Below are 17,582 nucleotides of genomic sequence, written 5' to 3'. Positions count from 1 at the left end.
TATTCGTACTTGATCCTTCATTCATTCGTCGCAGAAAAGAGCGTGCAGTTAAAAAGCATAGTACGATGGCTCGAGGCTCATTTGCGAGGTTTTTGGTAGAGATTCTCGACGTTCGGTCGAGAAGGAAGGTTCGAAGGGCGAAGGGACTCGATGCATGCAAAATCGAATTGTCCTTTCGCTGAATCTCTGCGAGCAATCCTCGAACCGTCGTGGCAGAGAGATCGGAAAAAATTCTTTTATTTGGATTCGTAAGAGGAGACGAAACTCTCTCTTTTTTCTGTTGGGACAACGTGCATGGGGATATAAGGTCACGCGAGATCGATTTTTTTCCATCGGACCAATGAACTTCACGAGTTTTCATCGAGGTCGTTCAGTCCCAGGGAAGCAAATTGGCCCAATTGGAAATCCTTGGAGAAGTTCGAACTCGCATCCCAATTTTAGCATGACGAACGACCTCGTCGATACCAAAATTCGAAATATCGTGCTGGCTTACTCAGGTTTTGGATTTTTAAGGATCTTCAGGTTTATCACCAAACAGAGCTCGAGACAAGGTGAAATATTTACAGAAAGGAAGGTCAACATGCAGCTCGATTTTAACGGGACGACTCTGATTGGCTGAGAAGGATTGGACCTGAAGATTGACGGCCATAATAGAGAGCAGTAAAAAATGGTTGAATCGATGTGATAATCGAGTAAAGAACGAGTACGTAATATGTAGAGTTTATATATATATATATAATATATATAATATGTATATATGCGATGTAATAGCTATTTCGTTATTTTCTTGCGATACAGTCACACACACACACGCAAAACGCATTATGCAAAAAACGTGGACGCCAGCAGTCCCACCCACGCACACTTACACACACGGAGGCGATATCGGATCGTTAAAAAAGGTATCTGATCGTGTAAATTGAATGAAAAAATGTAATTTTCGTTGTTTCGGGCGGTCAGGGTGTCCCCGGTAAAAACATTGGGGGCCTAGAGGAAGGATTACCATGAACCACAAGCTGCTGCGTGTGCGATACCTCAGCGGCCAAATTACGTGCCACGCAAGAATAATTTCCGTTGTGATCTGGAGATAAACTTTCAATCATCAGTATGCTATTGAACTGGTCCACATTGGTGACAGTTACACGCTCGCTCGGACCCATTGAACGACCGTCCTTCAGCCACGATATCGACAACGGTAGATCACCACGCGTTACCGAACACGTGAGGGTCGTACGTTCGTGAAGGTGGAGATCACTGTCTGCCGTGAACGGGCTAATTTTTGGGGGTACTGAAAAGCAACAAGACAAGGGGTCAGATTAAATTGAACCCCCGGAAGGGCCCCGTACATTTTATTCTGCGTCTTGTTCGTCGGTCTCCGGAGGCATCCGATTTAATTGCTTCTTCGGTGTTCCTAATTCGGATGGAAGAGAAAATTTGTTAAACTGCCGATGCGGATGGGTTTCTGGGATCGGAGGCTTTCCGGATCCGTTCGTACAGCTCCCCCGGGGTTTCCTCCTTCCAAAAGCTTCTTTGAATCCATCCGGAAACTCCGACTCACCGGGCGATCGTTTACTAGGTAAATGCTCGAAGAAATAACGGAAAATTAAGGCCTTACCGATCACTGTCACATCGCCCGATCTCCGGGCGCTGTGCCCTTGCTTGTTCCGCGCCCAGCAAGTGTACGTTCCGGTGTCTCCGTCCTTCTGAACGCTCGACACGACCAACGTCCCATCGGGCATTACTTTCTGCCTAATATTGTCCGGCAGCTCCCGGCCTGTGCGTTCCCACTTGATCTCCTCGATCGGATATCCTGCCACTGGACACTTCAGACGCAGCGTCTCGCCCGCTACCGCCGTCACTTTTGGAATGAAACGAATGTACGGGAGCCCGTAGACGTTCAAACGTGCCGCGTGCGTCACTTTGCCAGCTCGATTCTCAGCCGTGCACGAATATTCTCCGCCGTCTTCCACCATCACTTGGCTGATGTTCACGTGCGATATCACGTCACCGTGCACCGTCACGTATTGCCCAATGACGAATCTTTGCGAGCAACAAATCAAGGAAATCGTCTTATTCGAATGGCCGTACAACGTCGTCACGTGGACGCGGGAACCGAAACGTCACTTTTCGATTCTAAAAAATTACTCGTTCGTTTGACCCTCGTTGCTACTGTGGAGCTATGGAACTCGTGGTAGAATACTCTCAAGGAACTGATCGGGGGACGGAAAACCTGGTGCGGTTGGCGTTGAAACAAAATTTATTTTTAAGGTAGATCATGCTCGAAGGATCGCATTTTATGGGTGTCAAAATTGAACCGATTTTCACTTCCTAATTAAAGATATAATCACTTTAAGTTAATGTCAGAGTTGTTTATACGAAATTGTAAATACATTTTTCACAATTTTTCAGACCAAGTTTAACGTACCGATTAAATGTATTGTTAGTGGATTTTTATTACAGCATATATCTTATTAACACGTAAAAATATTAAAAACGCTAGTTTTGCAAAACCATCAGCTGATCAAAGCAAATTTCCATGCTGACACATTTTCACTGGTATTTTTCAAAGAATTATCTGCGTTTTTTGATTCATTTTATTGCAATGAGTCTCATTTTGTTCGTCAACCGGTCCTCTATGAATCCACCATGTAGTTGTTTTTTTTTAACTTGATCGTTTCACTGTTGCAGCTAATTGTTCATTATGTGAAAAAACTTTTTCATTCATAATTTCTCTCAGGATTGAGTTTGAAGGAAAATCTACGTGGTGAATTCGTAGAGGATCGGTTGAGGAACAACATGAGACTTGGTGCAATTAAATCGGTTAAAAAATACAGATGATTCTTTGAAAAATACCTGTAAAAATGTGTCATCATGGAAATTTACATCTATCAGTTGATAGTTTTGCGAAACTACCATTTTAAATATTTTTTCACGTTAATAAAATATGCTTGAATACATATCTACTAACAATAAGTTTAATCGGTACATTGAACTTGGTCTAAAAACGTTTTGAAAATTTAGCACTCATTTGGCTAGCATGCAGTACGGAGTTACCTTAATTAATAGAGGTATACTATAGTTTTTTATGTAAAAATTCGGATTAGAGAGTGCCAGGGGAATATACAAAGGGAGATGGATCAAGAAAAAATAAAAATAGGAATGGGCTAAGCCAAGGAGAAACAAAATGCTGAAATAAGCAAGTGTGAGGTTGTACGAGTGCTCATTACCAATTTCGTTTAATCTTTAAAGTAATATATCTTCATTACTAGTAAGACAATCGTCTCGAATGTTTCCTCAAACCTTCATTATATACCTCATTCTTATTGTGTACTTTTTCATAAACTTCGTAAGAAGCGTTTGTTCGTTATATGAAAAGATAAACGATTTTTCACGCGCAGTCCCTTAACCCTGTCTATTTTTCTTCATATTTAAACACGTTTATCTCAATAACCAATAAGATGAGTCCTTTGAAATTTGATATGCGTGTCAGTCGATTGCCCATTTAAACTCTGTATAAATTTCAAGATTTTCTTAAGAAAATCGTTTCGTGGATGAACTGCCTTAATTTGAAGCGAGAGTCCAGTTTTGGGCTGACTTCAAGCAGCCTGATGTTGGTAACTCTGCGTTCGAATGAAAAGTTTATGAAATTTCTTGTTTCGGATGAAAAGCATCAATCCCTGATTCAAAGTGATGGGACTTCCGGCTCTTAAAATACCAAATCGCAATATCCTTCGAGGGTTGAGCCAATATCGTAAATATACAAGAATATAAAACGAACGTTCCGACTGTTTTGTTCGCTGTTTCATCCGAAGCGAGGATCTCGTATCAAATAAATATTCGTTTTTGCGCTTGAAGCTTTTGTTTCTTCGTTTTTTTATCGAAGTTGCATCCGGTTGAAATTGGAAATGAAATATCAATCGAAATTTTCGCGAGGGTACAAGAATAAGAGAAAAAGAGAAGGCGCTCATCGAAGTAGAAGCGAATCGTTCGCGTTTGAGAGCTCGAATTGCAGTAGCGAACGAAAAGAAATATTCAGACAAATAACCCGGACCGGCACTTCGGCATTTTGCATCAGAAATTACGCTTTAATAATGGGCCGCAGACATTCCATTTCGGTTATCCCGAGCCCCCAACTTTCCCAGTACCTCACACTGCGCCATCGCTCATCAGCATTCTCCAGCATCCACGTATTTTTGATGGATTCTAACAGTTTCCATTATCCGCAGTAAGTAGCAAGGAAAATGCATTTTTTTCAAAAGAGACTAATCAAGTTTTTTTTAACATAAAAAACAAATTGGCTCACCTCGTGATGGTTGGTAATGGGAAACCATCGAGTGCCCAGGTGACTTGAGGGGTGGGATTTCCAGCTGCTGAACATTTCAACGAGACCGCTGGCCCTGGCTGGAGAGTTTGTTCGATGAAGGAGTACAGAAGAACGGGCGGTGCGTCTGGAAGAAAAATCAAGATTTAGCTCCGACAATCCCCAATCAGTGGTCACACACTCGAGGATCGCCACGAAGAGCTTCCCATTCAGGAGTGTCATTCTCGAGCGCAGTAGCGTTTCTCTCGCCAAGGCTGTCGAGGACTCTCGAATAATTTCAACTTCCGTTCGTACTGAAATCGTTCTCATCGGACACGGAAGTGAATCCTCTTCGTCTAATCCCGATTCCAGCACAAATTATTTTCTGGGGTGAGAATAAGAGGAAGAGAAAGAAACTGAGACTGAGAGCGACCGAAAAGTGGGAATGAGAACGCGATGACGTAGGTGGACGGAGTTCTATGGAGCGAAATGCTCGCGAGCAGCACAGAAACTATACCGAGTGTCCGGGAAGTAACATGGAAAAAAAACCCCATTGAGAGGCAGACCGACGGACGAAAAGGATCCAACGAATTAAGGTAGTTCTACAACAGCGTACGGGGATACTAATTGCTGACATTAATTGACAGATACTCGTAAACGTTTTGCACCAGAGGGAAGAACTTCTGAATATGCTTTTCATCCCCAAAAGGCGAGGATCGAGCTGACCTGTAAACAGGCTCGACATTCGGGTTACCCGGTGGTTATCCGCAGCGTTGTCGGCCGAGCCAGGCGAAAGAGAAGGCGGCGCATTGAGAAGGGGAAAATAAAAAGATAGCGAATGGGGAGGATGGTGGAGGTACGTACAGAGATGAGGCAACGGTTGAAGAAAAGAGTGAAAAGAAGAGGAGAACGAGAGGGATGGGGAGGGGGCAAGGGTAGGATTTGAGCAGGGGATAAAACAGAGAGAAAAAGCTAACGAGAGCTGGATGGAGAGAGAGAGAGAGAGAGAGAGAGAGAGAGAGAGAGAGAGAGAGAGAGTGGCTCGACGGTGCTTTCACCCTGGCTAGGATATATAGAGAAAGCCGATGAGAGCGGTGAAGCTCTCGCGGTGTAGCGTTGTGGGAGCCCGAGAACGGGACAATGGAACCGCTCGGATGGAAACTGCTCCGCTCTGTTCTCTCAGCAGCTCGGCATCGGAGCTAGCCCGGCAACTTTTTCTCGTAATTTGTCTCGAATAACGCGACCACGACAGAGAAGCCGAGCACTGGAAAAAACGTGAGAAAAACGAAGGACAGGTAAAAAGATAGGTACGGATGAAGTCGGAGAAAAGATCGCGAGAGGAGCAAGAGGGGACCGAAGAAGGGGAAACGCGGAGGAAGAAAATAGGCGGCTCAGCGCGGAGGGAGGGAGCGTGAAAGAGGCGTCAAAGAGGGCGCACGTCGGTGTGTGCAGAAAGAGAGATAAATGCTCTGAAATCGAACGACGAACCGTCCGCGTGCAGTTTTTCCGGGTTTATACTCCTCGCGTGCACACCCTGTGTGAAAACCTCTCCCATTTCTTTCACGAATGAGCGCGCGCTGCCTCGTACACTTAGTAATTAAAAGTGTCGATTGTACCGCTCGTTGAAAGAATAAAAAGACGCTTTCCTTTCAAATTATATAACATCGCTGTATGCATTTACATTTAAAGTTCATCCACACTATCTGTGTCGCAGATATAAAAAAAAAACTCGAGAAAATTGCGAGAAATACTTTGGGAATCATCATCATTACAGGCAGCGAGAGACAATGAGCAATGCCGAGTCCATAACTTTTCTCATTTTCAACGTATTATAATTACTCTCGAAAAGTTTGAATATTTTCGCATCGCTGAGCTCGAATATCAACGATCGAAGAGAAACGCATAATCCTCAATTCCTTCAGCTCCGTCCCAACCTCCCCTCACTCTTTCTCTCTCGATAATAATGAGTATCGGAGCCATGAATTCTCTTCTCGTCGAGCACTATATGTATCTTCCGTCAGAATTAATTGGAACTAGAGTCTTCGGCTATGCATACACACATTCGAATATCCATAGATATATTCATCTTTGCATGGGAGCTGCGTTAGTCAGAGGCCTCAGTACTGGCTCTCTCGCGACGCTTCAACCGAACGGGTAACTCGCTGCGGAGCCTCTATGGAATCTGACAATGACACGAATCCACTGCACAGAAGCACCGCTCAACACGAGGAAAGGAGTTGTTTCCCAACTCAATTAAACTCTCGTTAGTTTTACTAGTAATCTGCGGGAGCCCCCTCGGACTGCAGGAACGATACAATTTATTTTCCATATCATACGAAGACGGGGAGACAGACAAAAAACGCAATTTTAAATACATTTTCGTGTTTGTTCGAAGCAACGTTTGGTGAATTCGGCTTAGCAGATATGTGCATTCGAATCGACTAATCACGTTTTTCGCACAATCTCCTAAACAGGAGATTGTGCGAAAATGTTCAGGTGGGAACGAACAAATGGATTCGAGTTAAATCGAAGAAATGATTTTCATCGTTGCATCTACGTTACGAAGCGAGTACTGCGTTGTATTGAAATTTCGTTATCAACGGAATTAAAATATAGGAAAATCGGGAAATTTTATTAGTAGCGATAGGAAATCAGTTTTGGAAATCTTAACGAGAGGAATGAATGAACAAAAAAGCCAGAATTAATTCAACGAGTTTTCAATTTTACCACGTAATTTCAGCCACTTTTTCTGTGATCTATCGGCTTTTTCTTTCACACATTTTTCTATGCAAGCTGTCAAAGCGGCCTGGGGAGTCATTCCCGAAGTTTCATGGCAACCATTTTCCCTGAATTACGATTCCTGGTTTCCCTTACTTTGAAATACTGGAAAAAAATTTTTTGTGACTGTGGCAAAATGTTGGTGCACCTGCACACGAATTTGAAAATAATTTTTTGTCAATTTGGTCCCGAGTCTTCGAGTTACAGTCGTAAGAGCGACGTAAAAACCATTATCCGAAGTAAAAAATACAAGATTTCTTGAATCGCACATACAAACTGTCGTAAAAAGAAGAAAAAAAGCTGGAGGAACGAAGAGAGTAAAAGCGAGGGGGTGCACGCGCATTCATCACCCCTTCTGATGTACCCGAGTTTTTCGAGCGCTGTACACAGTGGCACGTTCTTATAACGAGGCCAAAGCCGGTGTACTTTGTTGGGGAACGTTGGCTGTTTCCTTTGACATGGATTCTGTGCATTACCGACACCGGGAGGAGCGAACGAGAGACGCTAACTTCATTGTTGTTTCAATGGGTGCATCTCTTCCTCTCGGTACTCGGTCTCGTGCACTTCGGTACTCCGTTCCTGTTTTCTTCTCGACCCTCCTCCTCTCTCTCCGTCCTTCTTTTTGCCTCCGTTTCTCTCTATCAGAGTCCACCTCCGCTCCCTCATTTCCCATCTCTTTTCAGAGTTCTCGATACTTGCTCCGTTGCTCTACTCTTTGGCTCCCCGGGGTGAACCAACCCCTCGTGTTGATCGGCAGATCAGATACACGACGAAGCTGGCCGAAGAGCGAATGGGAAAGGAGGCCAAAGGGAGAGAATAAAGGCGAACTGAAGGGCGGCGAAACCAAGAGCTGGAGAATGACGCCAGAGATAAAGGGAAAAAGGTGCATGTACACGCGCTACACTGACGTCACGAGTACCGGCTATCCAGGGCAGACCTGGATTTCGGATGTTTTAGACTCGAGAGCGCTCTCTCTCGACATCAAAGTATCCGAGAGATTCGCCAGTTTCTTCTGAAGTGCATTTTCCCAGGAAAATGAGCTCGTTGAAGCAATTTTCGTTAATTAAGGTGATACCGCCACTCATGATCTTCCTATTAAATTGCTATTCAGTCTGGTCCGCTTCCTTGAATAAGTTTCTGTCAGAAAAACTTTTCGATAAGCTGCTTTCCCATGTCGGGGCTTTTTCCAGAGAGCCAACTCAGGGCTGAACTCACCGCCCAATTGAAGTTCAGCCGAAGCCTGGGCCGAATCACCCTCAGCCCTCCTAACGATGCACTGATACATTCCGCGATCTTCGCGACCGATGCCGTTCAGTCTGAGGACGTCGGATTGTCTCCCCGAGCCTGGAAGCTGTCTGCCGTCCTTGTACCACGTGATGAAGTGGGGCCCAGCCTGCGTATGGGTTCCTATTACGCAGTAAAACTCCGCGTTTCCACCGAGATGCACGCTCAACAAGGGCGGAGTTATTTCCACGTGGAGGGGCGCCGTCACGATCAATCTGCGGTCAATCAGATACGGTTTACCGAAGCCAAAATCATCGAGGAGATTCGATCAATCAGTTTCGAGTTGTATTTCAAGAGCTACTGCTTTGTTGGATCTCGGAAGGGGGCATTGGAATGGAAAACGTACGAATGATTTGACTGTTGTTTGATTCGACCGAAACTCGATCAATGGCAACCGGAAATAACGGTTTCTATGCTTCTTCTTTGAACAATAAGAACTGTCAAGTATTTTTAACTTAACAATTCGCTTGCATCGAATAATGCCGATTTATTGATTGTACACGGAGAAAAATGTTTTCTAAAACTATCTAGAAATTCTGGATAAATTCGCTGTGTTTTTTTGTAAAACATGTGCGATCTTCAGCCACTATAAAAATCGTAAGTAGCCCAGCAAAATTTGCCGATCTTCGTGGCAAAGCTTCGGTAGTGAGTTTCTATTTTTTGTCCAAGAACATCGAATTTCGATAAAGGGCATTTTTTTCTGGCACAAGAGGAATTTCACTGTGCTACAGACGATCATTTTTCTCAATTTTTTGTCTGATATTTTTAACTGTAAACGCGATTTGCACCTTTTTTTCAGTGCTAAGCACACTAATTTTGAAAAACATTTTTCTCCGTGTACGATGTTAAACGATTTTTGAACTTTGAACTTTGACGATGTCAAGGTAACGTTATCCTCAAAAAAGGCAAGTGGGGAGCGTCCAAACGGTTGAGTTTAAAAAAAAAAAAACACGTCCAACTGTACAGAAAATGTGAATCGAATAAAACGAAGTTTCGTTGACTAAAGTAATAGTGAAAACCCACCTGATATCCGCACTCGTTTCCCCGCCGATGTTGGAAGCCGAGCACCGATAAATTCCGCTGTCATCAAGAGTGACAGCTTCGATGGATAAAACGGGTCCGAGTAATCTGGTCCTGGGTCCTGGTTGGACGAGCATGGCCTCGGCTCCGGTTTGAGCGTACCATCTGAAATAAAATGGGAGATGTAGGAAGGTGTGTTGTCGGAGATAGTTGAGACGCGCGCGCGTGAACGAGGAGGCAAGTTTTCACGCGGGGGAATTGAGCTGCGAGGAAATTGATTACGCAGCGCGCAGAGAGTGAGAAACTTGGAGAAACTGTCCACGTTCGAACAGTCGCAGGTACGATAATCGGAAACACACCAGCTCGCATGAATTTCTCGTTGCGATTGATACGAAGATGGCGAGAGGGAGGGGAGCGGAAGGGGCGAGAGTGAAAGACACGATTTGAAAGCCAGCAGCCCCGGCGAGATCTGCGAATGGCGCCATGGAAGCGAGCGGAGTCCCAAATTGAAATAGAGTTCGTTGGAAGGTAAGACGGAGAAAGAGAGTGCGAGTGGAGATAGAAAGATGGGAAAGAGGAACGAGGGAAAAGGCAGGAGCGGGGCCAACGGGGCAAATGCACATGACGAAGTTCACGATCCTCCGGCCATCATCCTTTTTCACTTCTCGCTAACTTCCTGACAATTGCAATCGAGACGCGCGCTCGCACGTCCGCTCCAAGAGAGTCTATTCCATTCTCTCCTCCTTCCAGCATATTCTCGATTTGCCAGAGGTACACCACTGACTTTAAGAAGAGAGCGAGCGAGACGAGAGAGAGAGAGCAAAAGATGAGAGTGGGGTGCAAGGCGAGCTCAGCTAGCAGCTAGCAAACGTCTCCTTCGATAAACGGAAAGCACCTAATGGAGTTGGGTCCCTGGAGGGTTTTCTCTTTGCTCCCGAAACTTCCTCCAGCATCGATGCTACAAAGAAGCGCAAGGAGCGCAAGTATATCTCCGATTTATCCTCCGGCACCCCTCTCCGAAGTTACGAACTAGCCGATCGAGTTAAAGAGTTGATATGTGGCTGCGCCCGAGTCCATGCTCGGCTGTGCGTCTGTCTGTGTGCAGAAATAAAAGACGGTAAGTGAAAGAGAGATAAAAAACGTGGCAGAGCGAGCCAAGAGTTTTCAAGAAAAGAAGACGAAGAACAAAAGACTTCTTTTATACATGGTTTTCTTCCACGAACTTGACACCCAATGTATATGTGTACACGCTCGAAGGGATGCATGCTCAGACATTTTCTCTTGGTATGGCTAACTCCAAAAGCTGCTTCGCTCTGCAATATACTCGTTCAACCCGAAGGAATTGGATTTCTCGTACACCTTTTTATCCCTGTATATTTTCTATGTTCGTATATTCAGTGATTAATGTTCCTTCCGCAATGAAATGAGAAGAAGTACGTTTTTACTGAGAACGAGTCCAAAATATGCTTCAATCATTTCCAAGATTAATTGATCGACAAATCTTGTGCGTATTTCGCTTCGATTTTTTCATTAGAAATTTATTTTTTCTCGATTGAGTTTTAGCAAAAAATACAACATTTTTACGATGCTTGAGGCTTGAGAGCGAGGAAAGCTTCGCTTCGTGCATCTTTCACATGATTTTTCAAATTTGTGACGAATTACTTCTGTCACTGATTAAGAAATATCTCGTGAACGGCCGGGGGTGCAGCGCAAAGGGAATTGTTTGGCCACTTCTCTTCAGGATTTATGACGATCTGTTTGTCTTGCAAATTTTCGTACGTTACATTCGAGACAACTTTGTGTATTCTGGTAATAGAGAGAGCTCGGAGAGGCGCGACGGCGCCAGGATCGCAAGTCCGCAGTGGCAAGGAAATTCGGGAAATTGGGCAGCTGCTCGCAAAACTGTTGCGAGCTCCCGTTAGCAATTGCGAGGAGAATATTAGCGGGCTGGGAATCGAAGCGAGGAACGATCCCGATGCACCAGGAAGCGGGCGCAGGGGCGAGAAAATATGCTACAGTCCGCACGGACTAAAGTGCATTCGCTGTCAACTCGCTCTCTCTTGCTTATTGGAACAGAAAAACCGTTTTTTTTGGTTCGCGTTCTGTGACGAAGGAAGCTGCTGTGCAGAAAAGAGAGATTCGCTTTGCTGCACTCTCCCCGTCCAATATCTCTCGCCCTCTTTTTTCACTCTTCTTCCTTCCTCTCTCTCGCTCTTCTTTTCTCAATGACTGTCCCATATATCAGAGCAAAGCTTCCTGCCTCGTGCGACCTTACAGCGCGAAGCACCATGTGAAAGATCTATGCCCACTTTCGTCTACAATAATACCTCGCAGCGTCCGAACGGATATTCCATTTTCGTATTTTTTCACTCCCATTATTCATTCGCCACGCTCGTGAGAGTTAAGCACGAAGTTAAGAGGGAGGGAGGGAGGGAGGAAAATACACGCGCCGATGTGAGAATCGAGATAAGCTGGAGCTCCGATCGCACAAAGCTGAAATGCTCTAAGAAGGCTGTTGAATATTTGCGAACTGGAGATATTTCACCTTCGGCGATCGACGACATCACTGTCGTCAAAGCCCTGACGAACTAGCGAGCACACAACGGAAGGAGGAAAAAAGCAAATGCGATCAGGGCGTTTGTTCTTATTTCTTCTTCTTCTTCTCCTTCTTGATTCTCTCTCCTCTCACTACAAATTCCCTCTCTTTCTCTTCCTTCAAAAGCTATCGAGTTCTACAACGCGAAAGCTGCGAATGCCCCAGTGCACTTTTACACCCTCGCTCCTACCTCATCCAGAGACATCGAGAGCTTCCGATTGTGCCACTCGAGAGATTTCACGAGCGAGTGCCTTCCACTTTTCTGCCATCAAAGTCTCCGAGAGAGCATTTGCTGTTTCTCGCACCACTTTCTCCGAGCTAAGACCTCCCCGTCGCGTCTTTATTCCTCCTTTCGATCTACTCCGTTTTCGCTCATCTTCCCTCCGCTCCCAATACCCACCTTTTCATCTTCCCTTATTTTCCTCGAGCTCCAGACTCGTATATTTCATCCAATTAGAAAACTCCTGCGATCCAGTTGAGTGCAAATGGTGCCAGAATTTTCTTCTCGTTTTCACTCAACTCCTATTACTCGCATTATTCGTAAATTCGACCAAGTTTATTTCAATACGTCTTCAAATATTCCATGAAATTCGTAAACTCGTTCAAAATTTTATTCAAATTCGTGGGAATTAACAGAGTACAAGGATCCTGCAAAAAGTACTCCAAATTTTCGGGCACCGAATCTCCTTTGATCCTTTCCCATGAAAATAGCATTGCAAAAAAATCTCACAGGCAGTTTCCTCCACGATAATGTCAGCTATCGACGATTATTCCTCTGGAATCTCAACGAAAATACTGTGGCGAAGAGTGATGTGCGACCCGGCCTCTGAAGAGTTCCATGTTGAAGAGCTCGTTCGTTTAAAAGTTTTTAGTAGAGCAGTTGCGAGTCGGGGGAGTTAAAGCGATCGGTGGAGCAGGATGAGGAGCGCTTTCATCTCTCATTTTGGCCACTTCCGTAAATCCGGTAGTTCCGGGTAGCTGTGTGTGCGAAATCACGTGGCAACCGGAAGTTATAGAGGTCGGTAGTTCCCATGGTTTATGAAGCTGAGCCAGTATCCTGTGCTTCTCGATATCGTGCTCTCGCTCTGGCTCGCGATCTTCCGCACTGGGAGGATCCGATGCTCTTGCAAGTTGCGCGTTCCTCGGTTGGAAGCTGGCTTGGATATAATGCTTCGTGGTCCAGGAGTGAACCCATTCTGTTCCGAGCTCCGTACACCCACTCCAAGCTAACAGTTACTTCGAGCTTCATATTTATCCAACGTATATATCCGGCGTGCCGGGAGCTTCCGGTTTTCTCTGCTCGTCTGTATATGAAAATAAATGATGGTCCATAAAGATTCCACCACTTTCGTTGGGATCGGCGATGATTCAGAGTCCGGGGGCAGTCCGCCCAGCGAGATATTCTCAAGCCACCAAATCACTACCAGATTTCTTTAAACACAGTGAACACCCTGCCGCGAGCGCCTTGACAAATCGTCCCTCGTTCTTCTGACACGCTCGGCTTAACAGTTATCCTTTATTCTCCTTTCGTGAAAATTTAATGCCAGACCATTATCCCGCGCGCAGGATGCTCCTCGGCACTCCCGGGCCAACCGTGAACTCTTCAACCCTCCCCCTTCCAGTCCGTCTATTTCTTACCTCGTGGGATTAACAGCTCCTCGTTACAACCACCTTCGCCTCAACCCGCCTCGCTTCGCTTTCCGCGACTCACCTGTATTCTGGCGTTGGACACGCCTTCGCCACGCAGACCAGCGACGTCGATTCGTCTTGCGCCACATGCACGACTCCCGAATGCTCCAATATTTCTGGCTGTATCACGCCTCTGTGGTCTGTTAATCAAAATTTCATTAATCCCTTGCTTCCTTGGGGCTGAACTCTTAACTTGGGACAAAAGAGTTTCTTTAGTAGCTACAAAGAGGTGATTAGAGAATCGTGATGGAAATTCCGAGAGGGAATTTCCGGGAACCGAGAAAAGTGTGCATCGCTTTTAACGATTCTCTAAACAATTGGAGGTGAAATCTCAGCAAGCTTTGCATCTGAACTCGAGTTTAATGTTGCCATTTGGAAAAAAGAGTCGCACAACTCGCCTTCTATCCTTATGTTTGCAGGTGAACTGACAACGACCTGTCTCGTTAATCGGTGCATCGTTCTGCACCTGTAACTTAGGAACTGATCGCTGAATTCAAGGCTGTGAACCAGAAGTTCCCCCGATGGAAGAAGGTGAAATTTTCCATCTGAAACAAAACAACGAAACAAAAGTTATTCCAGATATTTCGCTCATTGGATTTTGTCCGACGGATTTTTCGCCCTGTGGACGTTTCCTTATTATAACTCATAAATCATAAGTTTTTCCTAACGCCACTGGACCACGTGAGAATCCCAAGACGATTTAGACCTCGAATTTAATTTGACTCCGCGTCAATAATATTAATAATGTGCGTTATGCATGGGGGCATCGGTAACCAAAAACTTTGTTAGAGCAGGTTCACCGAGAGTAGATACATTGGAGAGGGTCTCGTCGGAGATAAGCGCGTGTTGGCTGCTCCTTGTGCGAGGTTGAAATGGAAGCGAGCGAGAGAGAGAGCGGGCGAAAGGGTGAGTGACGAAGAGAGGAATGGAGAGTGGAGACGTGGGTGATTGTTAAAGGTAGATTGGGCCACTAGGAAACACGTCAGATAGGAATCGTATTACCCTCTGTAGACCCTCCCTCGTGCTGCGCGTTGCTTGAATACATGCGTTTCAATGAATTGCCTGTACTGTGCTAGTTCTCTAATGCTTTCTGTCTCCTTCCCTAGAGGCTGCCTCAAAACTGGCTTCTACAACTCTCCGGGCTTCCTCGAACCAAACAAGTTTCGCGACTCCCAATTGGGGAGTTGCTGCCCATTTTTTCTCAATTATTCTCGATTAAATTGTACTCTGAATTTTCAACTGCAGCAGTTTATCCGTGAGAGCGATTTGAAAAAGTATTAAACGTCAAAATTTACTTTTTTTTTGAGTTTCAAGCTCGGGTTACCGGAGAAGTCACGAGGAATTGGCTCGTGAATTTTTACCAGGAAATTTTGTGCCCCACCAGGTCGATTCCAGACATTTGTAATCCCAACAGCCCGTTATTCGAAATCTGCGATAAAAGAGCGTACCTTATTCCCACTTGAAAAATGCCACTCGTCGTCGGTCGAAGGGGAACAAAACGGTATGAGAGTACTTTATAGGAAATTCGTATCTGCATCGGAGGTTTCATTATCGACTACTGAGCTCGGGACATCCTTTGTGAATATCCGTACAGAAATAGATACAGAGCGTCGGTTGCGCGTATACATACGTAAAACAGCACGTGTGGATAGCGCGCACGTACGAAATTACATCGACCCCGTTTCATAGCGAGAGGAGAGTCGTCGCGTGGGGAACAAACGATCTGCCATCAAACCGAATCAGACTAACGAGGCTCCGGGAGCGTTCGAATCGTCTGCAGACTGATGTTACCGCTATCCTTGTAACGTGGCATCGCTTCGAATATTCCGGACTCAACCTCCGCTCGGGAGTGTAGCCCGGAAGGTTTTTCCTCTCGAAAATTCAGGCTTTTTCTGTTGTGATGGTGTTGTTTTTTTTTTCCTTTTTTTTTTCTATTTTTTTTTTAATTCCTTTTTCTATCGAATATCTCCTCATCAGGGTCGCGAAAAATCTGTTACCGGTGGAAGCAAAAAATGTCGATTCATTCATTCTGCTCGTGCATCGAGAAGTGAATTCACGAGTACGCGCGATAGAATATTATTCTGATTAGCTCGGCCCACGCTCCGGGTACAAGGATCGAAGCTTTACTCTTATGAATAATTGATGTGTAAAGATAAAATTTGCTGGAATTGGAATCGCTATCGATTGTTAAGCACGCGGAGTGAAAAACACGGGAAATAAATTGTCTCAAACGTACTCGCACGAAGTCCTCGTTTCCCGAGAGTTAACGGGATCGAACTGTTCGAATGATAGTTGCAAACAGCGGAAAACGAGGCGGCTCGAATCGTCCCGCGGTTATTGCTTTTTATATTAGAATCTCATAGCTCGCCTGTGGGAAAGTGCTAATTAAATTCGGCCCAGCAACATCTCGATGCTGCAGCTGATATTGAATTCTAGTTCTAATGAGCAATGACTATTCATTATAGGATTCTCTCGCGCCGGAAACCCGATTCCAGTTGTTCCATAAATGCACGCTGCTCCAGTGGATGAGTGTGTGTGTGTGGGTGTGTGGGTGTGGAACGTTTGTAGATTATAACTCGGGCGGTAACCAAACCGCGAATCCTTTGCTCCACGAGCTTGATACGCACAGGATAGCACCGCACATATATCCGCCAATCTGTACACCGGTGGCGTTTGTACGGCGGCTCCCCCCGCAGGGAGTTTCGATAACAAAACAAAGGGACGTTCCGCGACGTTCAATTAACAAGATAACGCGCAGCTTTTTGTTACAACGAATCTTGTTCCCACATAAATTTTCGTTATTTTTTACGTTTTCAACAAATGCTCGAAAGGCAAAAGCGATTTGGATATCAAAGCCGCGGAAAAAAGCTTTCAGAGATTCCTGCGGTCGAGCTTCCGGAGCTCCAGCGCACGATGGATATTAAATTTTCGCTTTTTACGAACCCCCCCCCCTGCTATCCATTCCGCTTTCGTATCAGCATGATATTAACATTCTCCTGTGGATGAATGATGACCGTGCTGGGTAGTATAACATGAGGGCAGGGAAACGAGATTTAATCTTTCGAAGTATAAATAGCATCGGCGCTCTGAAGCCAAGAAAGCGTACGAGCGTCCTCCGACCGAAGTCACTTCATTTTGCTTCGTCAATTCCTCGATTTATCATGATCGAAGACTCAAAGCCTCTCGATCAAGGAAGCTCACTTTAAGCATCACCGAGGAAAATACACGCGACTCTAGAATATTGTTGAAATAAATTCAGATGCCGAGAAAAACAACGCCGCATGCGCGACGTCGAAGTGCTTGCCTATTTTTTGTTACCGAATAAAGCGAGAATCTCGAGCACCGTGAACTCCCGTCGTCAAAATTTCCCGGTGGATTCTCTCGGGCCCGAAAAAACGTGTGTTTTTTCACAGAAATCGGCTGCCATTCACCAAAAGAGCATCGCGCAGGGTTTGCGCAGCATCGCGTCGCTTGGAATTAGAGCGCCAGGAGTTTCAACGCCGCCACGAGACGGTTTTGGTGCTCGTTTATAAGTTGGTGAAAAAATAACGAGCGTGATCAGGATTACTGCGAGTTCCTCGGCAACAGTGTGTACCAGTCTGTAGTCCGCCGTTATTTGGGCTGGCTGCATCGTGCATGGAGAAGCGTACGAACATCAAAGCTTTTGTTGCTTCACGGGAGGAAAAAATGGGAGAATAGAGGAGAGCATGAAAGGAGGAAAATAAAAAGAATCGACGCGCATACTCTTCTAGGCACGCGGGCTCGAGCTTATCCGAACAGGCTCTGCTCTCGTTAAATCTCTGCAGGGTGTTCGCCTCTGCGGCGCGTCGCTCGATATTAAATTATATTCTCAGCAATGAGAAACGCGCCTCGGTGATATAATACGGTTTGAGACGAGAGTTTGAGGGGTGGATG

General features: G+C 45.3%; 1 protein-coding gene across 12 annotated transcripts in view; it reads right to left on the bottom strand.

The window, feature by feature from the left end:
* LOC122411955 (Down syndrome cell adhesion molecule-like protein Dscam2) overlaps positions 1-17,582 on the bottom strand; it is a 113,719-nt gene that overhangs the window by 15,505 nt on the left and 80,632 nt on the right. For 10 of the 12 annotated variants that reach the window (XR_006261264.1, XR_006261263.1, XR_006261265.1 and 7 more), the window contains exons 4-9: positions 14,066-14,212; positions 13,690-13,807; positions 9,386-9,547; positions 8,294-8,577; positions 4,304-4,448; positions 1,616-2,040 (exon numbers count right to left, since the gene is read on the bottom strand). Coding sequence is in view for 8 of the 12 variants with exons in the window: in XM_043421093.1 (XP_043277028.1) it covers positions 1,616-2,040; positions 4,304-4,448; positions 8,294-8,577; positions 9,386-9,547; positions 13,690-13,807; positions 14,066-14,212 (1,281 nt within the window). In the remaining 4 variants the exon portion in view is untranslated. Of the gene's footprint in view, positions 1-1,003; positions 1,289-1,615; positions 2,041-4,303; positions 4,449-8,293; positions 8,578-9,385; positions 9,548-13,689; positions 13,808-14,065; positions 14,213-17,582 lie in introns of all 12 variants that reach the window. The other 2 variants (XM_043421096.1, XM_043421098.1) reach the window with 1 other exon arrangement.

This window comes from Venturia canescens, chromosome 6 (genome assembly GCF_019457755.1).
Source record: "Venturia canescens isolate UGA chromosome 6, ASM1945775v1, whole genome shotgun sequence".
NCBI classification, from domain to species: domain Eukaryota; kingdom Metazoa; phylum Arthropoda; class Insecta; order Hymenoptera; family Ichneumonidae; genus Venturia; species Venturia canescens.
Note: the sequence above shows the minus strand (reverse complement) of the source record. Positions and strands in the feature narration are given on the sequence as shown.